Source organism: Caenorhabditis remanei, chromosome V (genome assembly GCF_010183535.1).
Source record: "Caenorhabditis remanei strain PX506 chromosome V, whole genome shotgun sequence".
NCBI classification, from domain to species: Eukaryota; Metazoa; Nematoda; class Chromadorea; order Rhabditida; family Rhabditidae; genus Caenorhabditis; species Caenorhabditis remanei.
In genome coordinates, this window is record NC_071332.1 from 14563294 (window position 1) to 14582424 (window position 19131).

At 36.6% G+C, this 19131-nt stretch overlaps 10 protein-coding genes across 10 annotated transcripts; 4 read left to right on the plus strand and 6 right to left on the minus strand.

Annotated features, from left to right (window-relative positions):
- Positions 1-484: 484 nt before the first annotated feature.
- GCK72_020062 (uncharacterized protein) lies at positions 485-751 on the minus strand (the record flags this gene model as incomplete). Its single annotated transcript, XM_053733360.1, has 1 exon — positions 485-751. One exon carries the CDS (start codon positions 749-751, stop codon positions 485-487), a length of 267 nt encoding a protein of 88 aa, XP_053582273.1.
- Positions 585-818, plus strand: GCK72_020063 (uncharacterized protein; the record flags this gene model as incomplete). The annotated part of the gene is made up of 1 exon (XM_053733361.1): positions 585-818. The coding sequence occupies one exon, from the start codon at positions 585-587 to the stop codon at positions 816-818; it is 234 nt and encodes a 77-aa protein (XP_053582274.1).
- A 1491-nt stretch (positions 819-2309) lies between these two features.
- Positions 2310-3580, minus strand: GCK72_020064 (uncharacterized protein; the record flags this gene model as incomplete). The annotated part of the gene is made up of 3 exons (XM_053733362.1): positions 2310-2847; positions 2914-3220; positions 3271-3580. The coding sequence occupies 3 exons, from the start codon at positions 3578-3580 to the stop codon at positions 2310-2312; spliced, it is 1155 nt and encodes a 384-aa protein (XP_053582275.1).
- Positions 3581-4043: 463 nt separating this feature from the next.
- Positions 4044-4536, plus strand: GCK72_020065 (uncharacterized protein; the record flags this gene model as incomplete). Its single annotated transcript, XM_053733363.1, has 2 exons — positions 4044-4145; positions 4195-4536. 2 exons carry the CDS (start codon positions 4044-4046, stop codon positions 4534-4536), a joined length of 444 nt encoding a protein of 147 aa, XP_053582276.1.
- Positions 4537-4832: 296 nt separating this feature from the next.
- On the plus strand, positions 4833-5403 carry GCK72_020066 (uncharacterized protein; the record flags this gene model as incomplete). The annotated part of the gene is made up of 2 exons (XM_053733364.1): positions 4833-5075; positions 5125-5403. 2 exons carry the CDS (start codon positions 4833-4835, stop codon positions 5401-5403), a joined length of 522 nt encoding a protein of 173 aa, XP_053582277.1.
- A 1541-nt stretch (positions 5404-6944) lies between these two features.
- On the minus strand, positions 6945-7966 carry GCK72_020067 (uncharacterized protein; the record flags this gene model as incomplete). The annotated part of the gene is made up of 3 exons (XM_053733365.1): positions 6945-7096; positions 7143-7845; positions 7895-7966. The coding sequence occupies 3 exons, from the start codon at positions 7964-7966 to the stop codon at positions 6945-6947; spliced, it is 927 nt and encodes a 308-aa protein (XP_053582278.1).
- Positions 7967-10107: 2141 nt separating this feature from the next.
- Positions 10108-10557, minus strand: GCK72_020068 (uncharacterized protein; the record flags this gene model as incomplete). Its single annotated transcript, XM_053733366.1, has 1 exon — positions 10108-10557. The coding sequence occupies one exon, from the start codon at positions 10555-10557 to the stop codon at positions 10108-10110; it is 450 nt and encodes a 149-aa protein (XP_053582279.1).
- A 1164-nt stretch (positions 10558-11721) lies between these two features.
- On the minus strand, positions 11722-12620 carry GCK72_020069 (uncharacterized protein; the record flags this gene model as incomplete). Its single annotated transcript, XM_053733367.1, has 3 exons — positions 11722-11943; positions 11991-12504; positions 12556-12620. The coding sequence occupies 3 exons, from the start codon at positions 12618-12620 to the stop codon at positions 11722-11724; spliced, it is 801 nt and encodes a 266-aa protein (XP_053582280.1).
- Positions 12621-13183: 563 nt separating this feature from the next.
- On the minus strand, positions 13184-15125 carry GCK72_020070 (uncharacterized protein; the record flags this gene model as incomplete). The annotated part of the gene is made up of 6 exons (XM_003116400.2): positions 13184-13264; positions 13318-13638; positions 13685-13906; positions 13986-14474; positions 14596-14838; positions 14907-15125. The coding sequence occupies 6 exons, from the start codon at positions 15123-15125 to the stop codon at positions 13184-13186; spliced, it is 1575 nt and encodes a 524-aa protein (XP_003116448.2).
- Positions 15126-17884: 2759 nt separating this feature from the next.
- GCK72_020071 (uncharacterized protein) lies at positions 17885-19106 on the plus strand (the record flags this gene model as incomplete). Its single annotated transcript, XM_053733368.1, has 3 exons — positions 17885-17967; positions 18149-18745; positions 18920-19106. 3 exons carry the CDS (start codon positions 17885-17887, stop codon positions 19104-19106), a joined length of 867 nt encoding a protein of 288 aa, XP_053582281.1.
- Between the last annotated feature and the right edge of the window lie 25 nt (positions 19107-19131).

Sequence of the window (19131 nt, forward strand, 5' to 3'; positions counted from 1 at the left end):
ATTAACAGGAAGAGATTGTATCAACCAAAAGATAGTAACATGGGAAAGAGGCTACGCTTGTGCTATGAGATAATCGGGGTTGAAAATTTTCACCGAGTTTCAGAAGCTGAGTTTCTGGTTTTGAATATCTTGGAGCACTCGAATGAGCTCTTCGAAAAAATTCAGTTCAATTTCACCAATTTAAGGAATCAATTTAACAGATGTGAGCCCCTAATATTTTGAATTTGTCCATGTTTCCTAGCTCTAGACTGCCGTGTCCTCGGATATTGTTCGTTAGAGTCAACATTGTTTACATCAGTATACTGTGCCTAACCGTTTACCCTAAACCTTTTGTGGCATTTTTCAAGTTTTTTCCTATTCTTTACACTCAAAAACTAACCTTCCGGTTTCATCCCAACATGGAAACATTTTCGCAATCGACAGCATCGGCAGACGCATCGGGAAGCTAAAACAAGATGAATCAGGAACAGTTCTTTCTTCTTTTTCAAGGAATCATAATACACGTACCAAAAGTGATCACACAATTCCCCTTCTTCCAGCATTTATATTGACTTTTGTTGATAACCGCTCTCCGAAAAAAGACGATGCATCCGAGGCAAGCGGGCGCACCGTACCGTTTCCCATTAACCGAGTCGCCACACACGGTGCACTGTTCAGATGACGTGGATGGGGATGAGGACATCGATGACGTAGATACAGATGATGATGAGGATGATGGTCGTGGATCCAGATATGAAGATGTTAGCATCATAGATAGGGCTGAAATCAAGAATAAGGTTGAGGAGAATGGAGAAGCATGCAGAAGAACAAATAAATAAAAGATGACGGAAAAACTACAAAGTGGATCAAGAAGATAACAGATCAAAAAGTCAGGAAGGATACGATTCGGGTTTCCAAAAAGTGTTTTTCCATATTATCACAATCTCCGCAAAAGTGTCTCTTGTTTCAACCCCGGCCGCATTGTTGCCAATTTGCGTGTGGCGTCACCGTGCGACTGGATTCTTTCCGTCTTTTGTGCGCGTCTCTCTGCACTATGTTCACTTGATCTTTCCCTTTTTCTTTTCTCTTTTCTTATTTTTATCACAATACATACAGTATGCAGATTGATCAACCAACGACCGAAACAGTTTCTATTGATCAGTTCTTGTTTTATTCAGTTGATAGAAGATATTTGGTGTATTACAGGTAAAATGAATACAGAGGAATTCGAAAACGAGTGGAAAGATCGAAAAGGCTTTGCGATATTTTGGGGAAGAAACAAGGCGAAGACATCGGGAATACGTGTAGTACGGGAAGACGGGTATAAGAGATTTTGGGGTCAATGAAGAAGTATTGAAAAAGTTGTTTTCAGAAATATCGGGAGAAAAAAAGTTGGAGGGATTCATGAAAGCACTGGATATTCAAAACACAGAATCCATCAGATAAGAAAAAAAAGTTGGGAATTCTAGATTATAAGATTTAAGGGAACTTTCAATTCAGGATCGATGCCATAAAAACTAACAGAAGTTAAAATTTTCAATTCAGACAGGATGCTTACTAGCATAGGTTTAAGAAAAATCTCGTTCGTTTGATATTATTTTTTTTAACGGTACCGAGCGCCTCAAAAGAGCTCAAAAGTAGCGGAAAAATAGGAAATTGTCGAGATTTCGGTAATATGGAAGTATCCGCACTTCTCAGATTGACATTTTATGAAAGAAGAAGAAGACAGAAATTCTTAGCTTAACGTTGAAAACACAACAAAACCCTCAACAAAACACACCGCAGATCCTCCGAATCCTCAGGTTCGCGTACACCTAGTCCTCTCAAAGAGAATTAGAATCCTATCGAATTCCACAAAATTTGAGTACACACGTGCTTGCCATTAGATCAAAAACGTTGCCCAAAGATAAGAAAAATGCAGCCAACGCCTCTAATCTGATCGAAAATTCTCTGAGAGAAATATGCTCATGGATGAAAAGTTTGAAAGAAGGTGTAACTGAAAAAAAACCTTGAAAAAACAAAATCACAAAACAATTTCATCGTAGTTTTCTGAATTCTTATCATGTTACTGTTTTCTCGACATTCAAATTTATCCTTATTGAATGATCGTTGAGTCGAAACACAAAATACCACCTCCAAGGCCGCTTGTTCGCCTGTGTTTTTCGTTTTCTTCCTCTTCCTTGTTGGAAAACCACAGTGACAGTAATGGTGTGAATAGAGATAATGAAGAGGAACAGAGAAATCTAATTTGAAAAACTGTTCATCTGAACTAATTGGGTTTAGGAAAAACGTAAACTTTACTACTTTTCTGTCTTCTCCAGTCCTAGTTTTCAGTTATTCATTTCTAGGTATTCTCTTTCTATTTCGTTAGGAGGAGCTAAATTATAAGGAAGGTAACGAGAATCTCCGCGAGATGACCTCGGAAGTAATGTATCAGACTGTATAAAAGGAAGACCGGGATGAGAGTATAGAGTCTTTTTGAACTTTTTTCTCTCAACTTCACGGGCTCTAGGATTTGATGAATCGGAGACGAGTTTTCCAAGACATAGAGCTTTCACCATGCAATGACTGTTACCTAATACTCGTTTACGTTTCTCTCCAAAATGGTGTAGTAGGATCGTTTCCCTCATTTTCTCCGCAGATCGGGTTCCTTTCTTCTTCTTCTCAACACCTCTACCCACTAGCTTTCTTCGGGCTCCATCCTTGAACACATTCATGGCCACACTGAACGATCCATCGAGTCCAAGATTTTTGTTGCTCTGCATTTGGCGGGCTAGTGTGTTGATGATTTCTCCGCCACCTACAGCAGAATGGGTCTTGTGTGAAATGAAAAAACCAGCCTCTTCGCGGAAACCCTCATGCTGCATCCTGAAAAAATGTGAAAATTAGTATAGGGTATAAAAATTAGTAATCAAAACAGAAAAAGTAACTTACTGAAGCCAATATGGGGTGGTTTCAAGGTCTCCTCCGGCCGCCTGAATCTGCTTTCTGATGAAGATATCAACGCATTTGGCCACGTGTTTGTGCAGAAGAGCAGGATTTTTGATGTCGTCCAAGGCATTGAATTTGATCCGAATAGTATCCAGAGCATAAAAGGCCGCATTCTTCCTCGTGAGTTTATTTTCCTTCGACATCCTGACACTTTTGGTGAAAAAACGTAGTTCCTTGGGGGTGGGAAAGTGATTTGGACTGATGTAGGTGAAAGGATTATCGGATTCTTTCCAGGGACGACCGGCACCATCTGTAAAAATTATAACTTAGTATTGGGTTTCATTTAAAAGAACAACTTACATTGATTTGGTAATTTTCGAAGAGTTGATTCAGAGTTTTTGATGGGAGTACTAGTCATGAGCGGGGTTCCAATATCAGAGGGTCTAGTCATCTTCATCCGTTTAGAAGGAGGGCCAAAATCATCAATAGGGAGAGGAGTTGAAGCGTTTTGAGGGGTACACAAAGCAAGGGCATCAACACGAGAAAGTTTTGTAGCATTTTGAGGAAAGTCATCAAAGGAACAATCAGCAGGGTTGTGGCAAAGAGCCATAGCCTCAGCATGAGTACAGTTTGTAGCACCAAGGGGAAATTCATCAAAAGAATCAGACATTTTCCAAGATACGACTGGTCAGAAGCTTTGAAAGATGTTGAAATGAAGTTTTCTCTATCCAGGTATCGTATCCCGCTAACCACGCCCCCTTTTTTTGCACATCATATCAGAGAGCATCACTTGTTACGTAATAGTGACAGTTGTCGAGTATTGAAACTTGGTCAATATTGTGAACAGTTGTTCATTTGGTATATGGTATTGCGAAATTTTAACAATGAATCTGAGAAAGTATGAAAAAATCAGACTTCCAATACAAAAATTTGGGAGAGTACTTTAAACCTTGAGAGGTGTAGAAAATATTTTTTTCCTAGTGTTCGGTAATAGAAGTTTCTGTATTTTTGTAGTTTCAGGGTCAGAACCAATTAGCATGTTTAGCTCCGCCCACTGGGCAATAAGCAATGAAATTTCATTTGGTGCATTCAACCCAGTTAATGGATAGTACAGATACCTATTTTTCAAAATTATGACCACTAGGAAGTGTGAGTTTTCCGCAGATATCGAAAACAAACCGAAAACTTATTATTCTCATAAGAATATTCATCTAAGAGAACTCAAAGCTCTTCATGTAAGTTGTTTTATATTTCGAGTAATTTACATTTCATATGTTTTTTCAGACGATGAAGATCGATGCGACAAGCAAATTCAGACAGTTTCTTGATGAGGAGATCTATAGAACTGTGGCAAAATGGAACCAAAAGCATCAAAAGCATCCATTTCATTTTGATTTCCATGGGTTGACAAGAAAAAGTGCAGAATGGTATATTCTCGATGTTTTGGACATGATGAAGAAGAACAATATCACTGAAGCAAGAATCGAAACTGGACGAGGCCGCCACTCCTGGGATAATCGACCTAAAATCAAACCTCATCTTATGGAAATGCTCAACAAGCGCTCAAGATGTTCAGTTGAGCCAGAAAAGCACAATGATGGGGTTCTCAGACTGAAAATCTGCTAAGTACAAGGTTCTTTGAGTACGTTGCCTCTCATTGGTTTTGATGAAAATCTGATGGAAACATCACATGTATCGTCTGTATTATTGTTTGACTCGCCAGTAAATTGTTATTACTCCAAGTTTATATTGTCTTACTCTTTGGGTTGTTTCATCCCATTATACTTTCTTCGATTTTTTCCAATACTTTTTTTGCAGGATAGTTTTTAGAGCCTTTTTTTATTTAGGCTCCGCCCCTTTTGTAAATCCTTAGTGAAGCATCGGATTCTTCTTGACCTCATTCTTTCATTTTGTTGACGTAGATGTCAGCCGATTTTTCTGGAGCTCTTCCTAACTCTAGCTATGTGCCGAAAACCGCACTCAAAAACCCCAACAAATTCCAACAACGAACCACTGGTAAATGGAAACGTTCAATTGAAGAGTCACATCCTGGAGCTAATCCAATTAAGCGAGCTTCAACACAAAATTCTGGAGAAGTCGAGGGACAGTCATCTGGAGACAATGCGACGAGTGGAACATTGCATGACCCTGCTCAGGCTCGTAAAGTAAGTCATACATTCCTCATACCATATACTAATTTTTCTTAATTTTCAGGATTATCTTGAAAGCAAAGCTTCGGGAGTAGAGCTGCCATCGGAAGAGTCTGCCAAATTGGATCCGAAGTTTGCATTTGGAGAATCTACACTTATCATTCACATGTGTACCAAATGTCGCACTACAAGTCGTATTTTGGATTGCATTGATATGGGAAATGGAGACAAAGGTCTGGTCATCAATCTCTGCACAATTTGTCGCGCCTTGTTCAACACTCAACGCCGTATCAAATTTTTCCAACACGAACTCGCCTGCATCAAACGTCGTCAAATCCAATAATTTTCTTCCAATGTTATGCTCTACATATTCGTACCCAACCCAATTATCTATGTTTCCCCACCAAATATCCAATTGTTTTCTTTCTCCGACGATACTTTTTTCTTGCGAATTATCCAAAAAATAAATTGCTCCAATACAGCATATGTTCAAGTCTAATCATGGTTATGTAACATACACCAAGGTTTTTTTTATGAACAACAGACACTCTCTTTTCATCAGTTTATTACTTCTGGAGTAATACAGTGTGGCTGTGGCACTAGGTTCATCATGGTTATGTAACATACACTAAGATTTTTATGAGCGAGCAACAGACACTCTTTTTTTTTCGTGAGTTCACCAGTGGTGACTCCCGCACTAGTATAATCAAGGCTATGAAACACCAAGATCAATCTAGAAAATAGGAAACCCAGAACATGTACATCTCTAAAATGAATAAATGACATCCCTATTAGAATACTAATGCACTCTAAAAATGTGGTTCCTCTAAAAAACAGACTCGAACTAGAAAAAAACATACGTTTTCACTCTAAATTATGAATTTTGCACAATCGAGTTCTTAGTCAAAGAAATTTTTTCAGGGAAAAATAATTCTGAGAATATTTTTTTGAAGCAACTTTCTCATAGTCTTTGTGCAAATCTTGGATTGCAAATACCAACTGTCGTTTATGACAATTGGATAAATCAGCTGTGTGGTAGTAAGATGTCCAAGAAAAAGAGCCGACATGAGGTAAATAGCACCAGAAGGGTCACTCTGTGTGTATTAGATTTTGCGGTAATTCTGGGTGTTGAGTAAGAATTGTGCTGGGAAAATTTAAAAATTAAGCATTGTGTGGGAAAATTCAAAAAGAATAAACACATAATGATGGAATACTATCTGAAAAAAAAACAGATGACAATTGAAAAAATATCACAATCAAGGAACAGATAAGCCAAAAAAGCACATTGACAAACATTCGAAAAAATTGGCAGGGAAAGTTTGAAAAAATTTGAAAAGAATTTGCAAAAATAGGAAAAGTGGGAAAAAATAAGCGCGAAGAAATTTGAACATTTTTTGTAATTTGAAAAATTTTGAATCTTTGAAAAATTTTGAATCTTTAAAAAATTTTGAATTTTTGAAAAATTTTGAATCTTTGAAAATTTTTGAATCTTTGAAAACATTTTGAAATTGGAAAAATTTTGAATCTTTGAAAAATTTTGAAATTTGAATAATTTTGAAATTTGAAAAATTTTGAATCTTTGAAAAATTTTTGAAATTTGAAAAAATTTGAATCTTTGAAAAATTTTGAATTTTTTTTAAAAATTTCATCCGAGATCGAACCCCCATCCATTTTTCCATCCTCCTTCCACCCTCACCCTCCTTCCACCCTCCGCGCAACACCTGACGCCAAATTTTCACCCTCTCCCTCCCCTCCAGGCCTAGGGGGGAGAGGGTGAAATTATCCCCACCTACTACTGTGATCCCATCGTATCTGTAAGTTTTTGAGATTTAATTGTTAGAGTGAAAAGAGTGAAACACAAGATAAAAATATCAAATTCAAGTTTCAACTGATAACTTCCGAAGCATTCGTCCGAAGCATTCCATCCGAAGCATTCGAAACCCTATTGTCGTTTTGGAATCTCGCGGGACAAATCATTTTCCGCACTGACGAGCGTATGGTTTGATTCAAAGTAAGATAAATTACACTGGCGCATCCTGAAACCCTCTTTTTCGCTGAACCAAGAGCTTATAATAACAGTACCTGTACAACATTGCCAGCATACATGAGCAGCTACAATGAGCCATTTTGGAGAGTAAAATAGTTGCATGTAGACGCAAACTAATGAACCAATCGAATGAAAGAAACAGATGATAGCTGCTTGGAGAATCACTTGCCGTTGAGTTTTGGTGAATTGAGCAGACTCAATATTGTTTCCTTTTCGGATCAAGGAGGAGACAAGATAGGTGTAGAGGGACAATGTGATGACAGTCAATGAGATGTTATTGATAACTTGACTCACATTATAATAGTATGATGGATCGAATCCAATGCCTGCGTCGAAAAACCAAGTCATATATTCTGGACGGAAAATGGGAGGTTTAGTGAAGAACATTCCGTAAGAGGCTACAACGAAAGAGAAAAACAGAAGCAAGTATATAAAAGAACTGTGGAAAATCCAATGGAGATTGAGTTTCTGATTGATTTCACTTATTCGACAGAGTGCCAAAGTGATAGAAGAAGCAGAACATCCCACCCATGCGCCAAAAACAATGGCACCAAGGATAAATGTCAGACGAGGATAATCACAGTAATAGATTCCATAGAATCCCATATACCCAGTTGCCACTGAGTTGATACACTCTGATGGGATATCAAAGATAGCCAAACAAATCATGATTTTGAAGGCGGGGATATGGATGCGTTCACGATTGAGCATTGAGGCCAGGCAAAGAAGGTAAAGGATCTGAAAAATGAAGAGTTATGAATTTCATTGTAACACGTTATGTACTAACCACAAAAAATGATCCACTTGTCATGAAATATAGACCCAAATACGGCCTCTTTGCTCTCTCTTCCTCAGACATTGTCCAGTTATCCGGACATGTATAAAAATGAGAGTTTAGTTCGAAATTATTCAAAATGAAATAACTCAATGACATATGATAATTTGTTGGTGTGGACATAGTGAAGGCAAGAAATTTTTAATGATAGAAAACACAGATTTAAAATGTGTTTATCGGCTGTGATACCAGACAGTCGGAAGTTGTTTATCCGTACATTACATGATCTGGAATCCCTGAGGATCTTCAAATCACATAGATCTCCAGACATGCTGACGTCGAAAGATACTGGGCTAGACTGTTTTGGGAAATGGTGTGGGAGCTCATTTCAAGAAACATAAACTCTAACAGACCAATTGATTATATCGTGGGAGTCGTAATCAAAAACCAAGGGTCAACATAATATTATTTACAGAAACTCACGAGAAGAAATAAAAAAAAACTATCAGGCATTCAGGTAGGCTGTCTGGGGTAGTTTTGTAGTATGCACTACGCAAGATAATATTTTTCTGACTTCAAAAAGAATGGGCCGAACCGGGGATTGAACCCGGGACCTCTCGCACCCAAAGCGAGAATCATACCACTAGACCATTCGGCCACATTTAAAACATGTTTTCGATTTATGGAAGGTGGAAAAGGAAATAAAATGGAAGCATAGATTTGGACATCCGACAAGATTCTTTATCATCTCTTCTTATCTTCTCCATATATTTCTCCACTATAGTGGTATGATTCTCGCTTTGGGTGCGAGAGGTCCCGGGTTCAATCCCCGGTTCGGCCCATTCTTTTGAATTTTTGGATTTTTTACTGTACAGTAGCGAGCATAGGTGAGGGCAGATTCATACTTTCATGTGTATCTCTGCTGAATCGTGTCCGTTTTGCATAATCTTTTTTTTGACAGATAGCTGAAACATTCAGTAATAAGAAAATATGTTTTTTGAAAAAGTTAACATTTTAAATTTTATCGATAATCGATTTTTCCTGACCGAGATTTGAAAATTCGAAAAAAAACTTTTTATTTTTCTCTTGGAGTTATTGATTTTTTGATGTCAGAATGATGGAAAATGTATAAATAAACAAAAAATTATTTTGAATTAGTTTCTTAGTTCCTAAGCATCGTGCTAGAGCTCCAGAAGTCAAAAGTGGCGTCCTCGGGAAAACCTTCATAACTCATCAAAAAATTCTCCAAATTTTTTGAAACATGTACCAAAAGACGTGTTTTGAGTTCTTCTACAAACCAACATCAAAAAGTTACAATTTTAGAAAAAATAATTTTTCAAATTTTTTTCACTCAAAAATTTTTCATTCCAATTTTTTCCTGGATTTCCGATATTTTCTGGCTATAAAACGAACATACGTTTCAAATACTGCATGCAAAGTGCTTTATCACAAATAATAAAACACATGTTTGTGTTTCTTGTTCGTTTTATAGCCAGAAAATATCGGAAATCCAGGAAAAAATTGGAATGAAAAATTTTTGAGTGAAAAAAATTTGAAAAATTATTTTTTTCTAAAATCTTGATTTCTTGATGTTGGTTTGTAGAAGAACTCAAAACACGTCTTTTGGTACATGTTTTGGCTAATTTGGATAATTTTTTGATGAGTTATGAAGGTTTTCCCGAGGACGCCACTTTTGACTTCTGGAGCTCTAGCACGATGCTCAGGAACTAAGAAACTAATTCAACCTAATTTTTTGTTTATTTATACATTTTCCATCATTCTGACATCAAAAAATCAATAACTCCAAGAGAAAAATAAAAAGTTTTTTTTCGAATATTCAAATCACGGTCAGGAAAAATCGATTATCGATAAAATTTAAAATGTTAACTTTTTCAAAAAACTTATTTTCTTATTACTGAATGTTTCAGCTATCTGTCAAAAAAAGATTATGCAAAACGGACACGATTCAGCAGAGATACACATGAAAGTATGAATCTGCCCTCACCTATGCTCGCTACTGTAATTGCTCAATGAATACATAGATTTTCATAATTGAACTCCTAACTATAAGGATATTCAAATTTTCAGAGAATGTTCGTAACATCATGTCGTCGGCTCATGTTAAAACACTGTTGATGTGTTTCTTACTTCAACTGATCTTTTCCCTGTTCTTAATCTGAAAATTCATTTTTTCTTTCGTCTGCCAAAGGTCTCTTGACGATTACTCACACAGGAATATATTGAGCAGCGAATTCTCTATATGGTGCAAAGAATATCAATAGAGCAACAGTGTTCACTGACGATTGAGCTGCAAACCAAGCGATGCACAACTCACCCAAAAATTGTGAATATCGAAATTCGAAAATAGCCATTGCCGCAATCAGACAAACTGGAGATAAACAGAGGATGCATGTGGTACTTTGAACAAATAAACTACGAACTGCTTCCTTATGTTTCTTAAAGTTTACTGACGAGATTTGAAGTTTCAGATAACTCATCAATTTGAAAATGTCCGAAATGATAAGAATAAAAAATGAGAATGCAAGAGTGAGGACAATCAAACAAATTGTTGCTAGAACAAAATACTCGGCATTTTTAAGATAAATGTCGAATTCCGGTAACGCCTGGAAGTCTTTCAGGTATTCGGGGTAATTCTGAAACACGAAAGACTTCATTCCATTCTGTTTGATCATAAAAACAAACATCTATTATGTAATTCCACTTTTCTTCTTCTCTCGCATGAAATGCGTCCATTAAGATTTTTGCCAAAGGAGCAATAATTATAAAAAAGAAAGCATAAATACCTTCAATGCGTATTGGAAGAACATGCATTTTCAGTATGACTGCCATTGTTTGATGTTTTTTGATAAAACAAGAATATAGGAATATGAATTGAATAACACCAATACTATATAAAGCAACCTACAAAATTAATAACTTTCTTTGGAGTAACTTTGACTGAAATCACTAATGAATAATGCAACGGAACGCCAAACCACGTGCTCAGAGTTCCAACACTGTATCCCGCCAATATAGGGAATAATGGAACTGGTTGCATTAAAATAGTTAAATGGACGTCAGTAAGGAAGCATGTGGCTTGATAGAGCAAGAGATAAAAACGAAAATTTCCTAACTTTTTGCATTGAAATATTAGCAAGTACATACCAAAAGAGTTCAGGAAGAATGAAACAATACCAATAGCATGGTATGTGTTTAAATACCAAACTGGTTTGGAAAAATCAATATTCACTTTCATGCTTTTTGATGTGAAAACTCCTTTATTTTGATCGTTTGGAGAAAATGAGTAACAGGTGAATTCAGGTAATTTCCAGGCAGTTAGCCATCGAAAACGGCAGTTAGCCGAGGAAAAAAATCCAGCATGCCATACGTATATTTTGCCATCTAATCGTCTAGCCTTCATTCTGAAAAACCAAATGTATAGTTCTTCGCCCATAACTTGATTGCTCTGAGTGATTGACAGTTGGTTCAGACTTTGGAGAGGAACTGTCAAGTTAAAATCATTGGCTTCACAATATACATTTTCATCCATTTTCGTTGGAATAGTTTTCTCTGGAAATCAAACGTATCAGAAAGATAAATAATTTCCAGACAGTTTATTGAATATTAATTTCAAGTTTTTTGATACAAAAAATAACAAATTGATTTTTAAAACAAGAGAGACTCCTTAGAAACCTGGAAGAGCATTCGAATCGGGGAAATCGGGCACGGTAATTTTCCGCACTGTTTTCGAGCAGTATATGTTTTCCCCGATTTAAAGGCTCTCTCCGATTTTAACGGGGTCTCAAAAACGACATGGAAAAATGAGATTGTTCGGAAATTTATAACTTTCTCTCGATATAAATACGTCTTCGTTCAAATTCGATTTCGAATATATAATTGGATCCTTGAATCGGATAATGTCGAATAGCTGGTTCACCCAATCTTGTCTGAACAATCATGGATGGTCGATTGAACGATTTAAGGATGTTTTCAATGTTGAATGGGTGAACTCCAACAGTCAATTCAAGTGATTGCAATTGTTTGGCTTTGTTCAGGAAACTCTGAAAGAATAATAAGAAAATAGATGTATATTTTAACATACACTTACCTTTAAGATGACCGGGATAACATGAGAACAGGTGACACCGAAGAATTGAATCTTGATTTTAGTTAAATGTTCAAACGATTTGAATGGGAATTTATTAGGAGTAAGGTAAGTTTGAATGAAGATCTTTTCCAATTTTTTGCATGGCTCAGATTCGACAATTTGTTGGAGACTTTCAACGGATTTCTTTCCGACAACCAGATGAACATCTCTCAATGTGTCAGGATGCAAGTGAGCAAAAAGTGGAGCAGCGAGAACGACGCTTGCAGAATAGAACGTCTCCGTGTGGACTTTGTGCTTCAAATCCGGCAACAACCATTTGAAAATCTTCGGAAGAGTTTTTTGATTTTGACCAATCGATAGTCTTTTTAATCGAAGTTTTGTATTTCTCATCATGCTTGTCAGATATTTCATTTTAGGTACTGGCATGCCGCAGTATATTGCCATTTCTGTCATTTTCGGATTCAAATTATCGACAAGATCTCGGGTGGCTGTGTTGACTTGGCGCAAAATGAATCTGAAACAAATTGTTCTCATATCATTGCAAAAAACAAGCATTGGCACTTACTTATCTTCCAAAGTCAAGTAATCTGCAATGTTTTGAAAGGGAAGCGCTGGAGATGAGAAATCCATGAGTGAAAGATTGCAAACTGAAACAAAACGATTGAGTTATTTACACAATTCGAAAAGAAATGCAAATTTGAAGAAAGCGCGCTTTCTCTGCGTGTGTTAGAGACTGAGAGACGTAGAATTTGTTGTTGTGAATAGGCGTCAGCTGACACATGTTGAGAAGATGGCGCGTATAAATTCGGAAACAAAGAGAACTTTCTCACAACGATTCCTCCTCAAATTGACGGATTGCTTTTTTCGGATCATCTTGCCAAGACATTATCTGAAAATACCTAAAAATCCATTGTAAAAATAGTGTTGAATAATTCAGTGTCTCGAAACTATGATAAAAATAGGAAAACAACGTTTTTCGGAGTGAAAGTACATGACAAGCTGATAATAAACTACAAATTTTATGAGCACTTGATTTAAATAATCACAGATTAGAACTTTAATGATGACAATGACACAAGAATGAGTACAATTAATTGAGTGGGAGAATTTGCTAAAAAAATCATATGGTACAAGATAATGTTCAAAAAAAGAGAAAGTACAAATTGTCATAATTAAATTGAGATTAGAAGCAATTATTGATCAGGTTTTGGACACCACGGACATTCAACCGGAAGTCGGTAACAGGCATGTTGATTGTGAAGCCATCGGTGGCGCTGAAAATTGTGTGTTCAGTTTTAAATCAAACCAAAAACTGAGTGATCCTTACATTAGGAAGAAGTTTGAGAAGAGCAATCATCTGGCAATGTTCCACCGCATCATACATATCACAAGTTCTCAACTTTTCTTTTTTCTTGTTCTTCACAACCAGGTTATAGGCAACTTCGGCGTGTTCTTCAATATTTGTGAAGAAATTAGTGACACGCAAGTGTTTTAATTCAGATTTCAAATCTTCCAATGAGAAATTTCCGTCGACTGGCCGAATCTCAACGGCGTTTGCGAACCATTCCGGATAGAATATGCAGAAGAACTTCCCAAGATGGTCTCTGATTACATAAACTTCTTCCACCTTTGTGAATTGCGGCACTTTCTGAAAATTGAGTATACAGTCACATCAAAAAACAGTTGAAACTTACTTTACAAATCTTGAAATGATCATCGTCACACACGCACTTCCAAAACACTTCATTGAACACTCTCCAGCGTTCATTTGTCATTTTCTGGAAGATACTTCTGACTGAAATCACAAAACGAAGAATTTCAATGAGCAAATCAGAAGTGAGCATGCAGTACATTCCAGAAAATGCTGGGATTAGGAGAGCACGAGTTTTGGTTCTTCTCGGCGTTATTGGAACAAACTGAAAATGGAATTTTGATTGAAATTATATCTTTCAGCATTGAAAAATCAATTTTTTGCAGATTTATTGATTTAATCACCTCAATGTTTTCCAAATGTTGCAACTTCGAATAAACTGTTTCGTAATTCACAGTTGAATATCCCTTTTTGATTGGAAATTCCACTCGAATAATCCTTCGAAGCTTTTCTTCAAGCTCTTTCACATCCCATCGTTCCGCTTTAATCATTTGAAGAACTTCCTGAACCAACATGAATTTCGAGCCGTTCTCTTCGAAAACACGGAGATAAACTGAATGCCATTCGGGATGAAGTGGTGGTCTTGGAAGGAACAACAACGGCCGATCTGCATGGAATTTCTGCATCACTTTGATAGACGAACTCGCATAATTCAGTATGTTTTGATAGTATTTGATTCGTTTTTTCACTGCACACCTTCTAACGTCTTCGGATAAAGTTCTCTCCAAATTCGCCATTAAGGCCTCGTCGTGAGGCACCGGAATCATATTTTTGAGATGGATGAAGACCTCTCCGAGTGTTTGGTCTTTTATTTGGTATTTTCGCTCGACATTCTGTAAAATTTGAATTTTTGGAATGAACCGTTCTTTGACGTCTGCAAACATTGTGTCAGACACAATGCGGTTGATTTACTTTCAAACCCAAATGAAATGAACTTCGGCTCGCTTGACCTACATTTTCGTTTTCCTTCATCAAATTACTAATTGACGTGATATCTTCCATTGAGAATTCACAGAGTTCGAAACTCTCTTTCAGACGACTTTCCATTGATTTCCAAAACAATTCGAAAACCGTTCGGATTATATGATCCGACATTTCCAATTGCTTCTTTCCGCATCGACGCCATGTCAGAAACTGACACAAGTCGCGTTTGTATGCGAAAGTAGTTTCTCCTCTCTTGAATGTTATGGGGATATCCTGAAAATGATTAAACTAAAATTCGAAATGCGCATGTTCTCGGTGAAAATTAGCTTCCGAAAACTCACTTCGAATTCTTTATCTTTTGAGCCAGGTTTCACTCGACTATCCACGTTGAACGTAAAAAGATACAAATCTTTCATGAATTCTTCATAGCTCCCTCCATAAATCGCCGCTTTTGTGCGCTTGAAGTCCGCGGAGAACTGCTTTTTCTCATCGAATACATGTAGAAGTTCGTTCGGAACGAACAACTTGAAAAGTAGGAGATTATCTGATTCTTCTGTCATGTCTTCTGCAAAAGTTTCTCGTTTGACGGATGAAAATGAAATGAAAGAACAGAAAAATCCCCATGAATAAAAAAGTGTGCAGAGAAATGTTCTCAGAATATTTTGGCGCCATTTTTAGCGAAAATTCTGGAAAAATTATTATTATTACATTGTGTGCGTTTTGGCGTGGCGGTGTTTACACATTTGCGACAAATACCGTAGTCTACTTGCAGAACACAGCCTCCAGCGGAAGCCCTCTCAATGCACTGCGCACAGTACTTTGAGAGGGCCTCTGCAGGAGGCCGTGGCAGAAAACTTTCATAATTGGCTTCACTCAATTTAAAGTATTTAGTTTATAAACTCAATCTTTGAAAAAGTTGGAGAAGAAAGCCATATTATACGGTGATTACAGATAAAATATCGAATTTTTTACAACTTATCTTCAGCAGATCCGTTTGTCTGTCCGTCTGTCGCCGACTCTAGTGCCCTTTGTACTAAACCGTTTTTAACGAAACTTATACAGATCGCTTGGAAATTTTCCCCCGATGATGCCCGTCTATTTTTTTAGTTAGATTAGTTCTAAAATAGGTCACTAGGGGAATAAACGTGGTTTTCAAGCCTTTCATTGGCTTTCATTCCGAAAATAGGAAATTTAGGATCCTATTTTCCCGTGAACTCGAGTTCACGGGAACATTTTTTAAATAACTTTTTCATTATTCAAATGAATTGATTTCTTCAAATCGTCTAGAAAAGTGCGTGGGTTTTCAAGAACTATTTTTTTCAAAGGCTATCTAAACTAGAATTGAGTAATGTTTCCCTTGACACCCTCTCAAAGTTGGACACTTTCAACTGAAAACGGCCAAAGTTGTTAGAATTATGGTCATTACTGTATTCCATTTTTACCGTCTGTCTAACTATTGAAATTAGAAATATGTAGAATAGTTTTGAAGTCTTTCAGAGAAAAAAATTCAGGAAGCAGAACTGTTTAGATCAAACCAGACTGAAGAGAAGATTTCCGTGTATAAGAAAAACAATCTTGAAAGATTTTGGAGAGGGAGACGGCAACGCCGCCGATGAGTCAAAAACTTAAAATTAATACTTTAAGTGCATTTTTAAATGCGAATAGAAAAGTTTTCAAATTCCTAATAGTAAGCTTCAGTAAAAGAGTTGGTAAAGTTTTTTTCAGTCCGAAGCCAAAGAAGAAATTCCCGATTTAGTACAATTCTGAGACCTCGGATGTCTCCATAATTGAAGAAGCTGTTACAGCCAGAAGCTTAATAGAAGTAGAATGAATGAAAGAACACTACTCAAATAGTGATGGTGATTTGTGAATAAGGAACTTTGTCGTTGCTCGGTTACCTTCAAAAGGTATTAATTCTAGGATGAGGATTTGTTGAAACATGGTCTTAGTCTGCCATATTCAGAGAAGGGAGACGGCATCGCCGCCGATCAGTCAAAAGTTTGAAATTGATATTTGAAAGATGACTCGCCTCTTGAGGTGGGAGAAAAGGAGAGTTATGAAGTTCCTGTTCTTTTAAAATATTATGTTAGACAAAGAAGAAGCAATGAAAAAGTTTCGATTGGTGAGTTGAAATCCACTCATACTGAAATCCATTTTCCATCAGGATAGAAAAAGTCACAGAGAAAGTTTGTCAAAATCGTATCAGAAAAACAGAGATGTTTCAATTTGTTCTCTATCGGGACGGGTTGCTTAGCTAACAAGAACTAACAACATGTGAGGAAAAATAATACAATCCACGAGTAGGAGAACATTCTGAGACCTTGATAGTCTGAACAATTTGAGAAGCGCCGCAGGCGCTGTAACACTCAGAAAGGTGGTGTAGAAAAGGAGGTTGAGCAGCCGTTAGGCTGCGTGAACCGACTGGTCTGACAACGTTTAACAAACTTATTAGGTGACTTATTAAGTGAACTTCAATCATGTGTGAATATGATAGAGAGAAGCTGAGATGATATACGAGAAAATTACAGATTATTTATAGTTACACATTTCATTTTTCCAATTCTTCGAAATCTCCGAAATACTCATCTTCTAGATCTGCACACCGCGGACTTCTGAAAAACAATGAAATTTACGACAACTACAGTAACCGAATCAGGTAGAGTTTTTCAGACCGACACAACTTACAAAGTTGTGCATTTGACTCCTCATTGTAGAATATGTATAGTTTTAAAACGTATAGAAAAGACGAAAATGGATGGTATCGATGGTTTCGCGGTATTATTCCCAGTATTAGTATTTCCAGTCAGAAAACCGAAAAAATCAATAAAACATGACAATTCGTGATTCTGCAGTCTCCTATTCTTGTTCCACATCTGCGTATATCGGTGGGGTATTTACCTCCAGATGTTCTGACTGGTTGTCGGTCTTGTGCAGTGGGGTAGTTAACACTGGAATCGATAACATTCAGATTAACTTATGTTAGTTTTTTTGAATTTAATTATTTTTTTATTTAACGATCTCTGTTTCCTGATCAGACAGTTTGAAATAATACTGTTTTTTCTCTCTTTTTCTCTTTTCGTATTCATTCCAATCGAATCAATTTTCAGACATGAAGTTTCTGAGTTTTCCAACTCTCATCCAAAGAAAAATATTTCTGAATTTCTCCATACCACAACTGTTGATTCTATCATTTTGCTCAAAAAGACTAAAGTATTTGATCCAATCAGTTCAAAAACTTCGATTGAAAAAAATCCAAACCATTAATTACTCTTTTGGTGATACGTTTTACGTTCTCGGATATTCCACAAGCATTTTGACAATGCAACTTACTTTTAAGCCACTATCGGAAAAACACATTATTCCAATGGAAGTGTTTGGAATGGATCGAGATGTTCCTTGCTGGTGAGTATTCCATACGTTCTTTATTGAAACTGACTTGTAGAAATTTGAAATTCTCAGCACAACCGCCCGTAACATGAATTTTGCATATCAAACTTCAAAGTGAACCAGAGATTTAGACAATGCCTTTCTAAGATTATTAGAATCTGAATTTTCTTGCTCAAAAATGTAGTTCTTATTTCAGCTTGAATAAAAGTACCAAATGGTGTCAGAAGACACTGTATTTCTACGACAAGAATCAGAAGGAAGTGATTGCTCAGGGTATTCATTCCTACCTGTATCAACTGTTCGGACCGTCAGTTAATTATCAAGTTGTATCAGGCTTTTATGAGTTGCCACCAAGACTTGAAAACATAAATCGCAGTGACGTTATTTTAAAATATTTAAAAGAAGAAAAACACGAGTTGGAAGCCTACTTCAACGCTACTCAAAATCAGGAATACGTTCATATTAAAGGCGATTTGATTAGCAAAGTGATCTCGAATTCTGTGGTTTATGGAACGAAACAACTGAAAATCAATTGTTGCGGCAATTACGGAGATGAAGTTTTGTTCCGTTTCAGAGGAGAATCTCTTTTTCTCAAAGAGACAATGTTCCGTAATTCCACTATCATTACTTTTTTGAATGAGTGGAAGTCTAATCGTGGTTTTACAAGCATAAAATATCTTTCAATTGTTTGTTGTGATCAAAAATATCTCGATACGGCTGTAATTGAGAAAAATGTGAAGATAAAGCAATTGAGTCAATCAGAAAAGATGTTGGTGCTGACATGGAAAGAAAGGTTTGTTTTTTTTTTGTTGGAAAGATGATCAACTTAATTAACTGTTTTTCTCACACAGTTCAAGTTCGAAATAGTCAAATACAATGTATATAAACTCAAAATGTAAAGTAATATTAGGTTCTACTTTTTGTTTCGAAAGTACTCTGAAAACAGAATCAGTTATGAGATTTTCAGAACGATGGTCTGCATGAGTCGAGATGACCTGAGTGTTGATAGGAGTATCATGTCTCGTTCTTATTTGATAAGAGACTTTGATGGAGAAGGAGCTTCTATTGAAATTCATCCAACTCATTTTGTTTTTGCAGTTTGGAATGCAACGGAGAACCCCCATGCAACCGAACATCTCAAAACATCAGGTTGAGTATTCACTCTACTTTTTTTTAAAC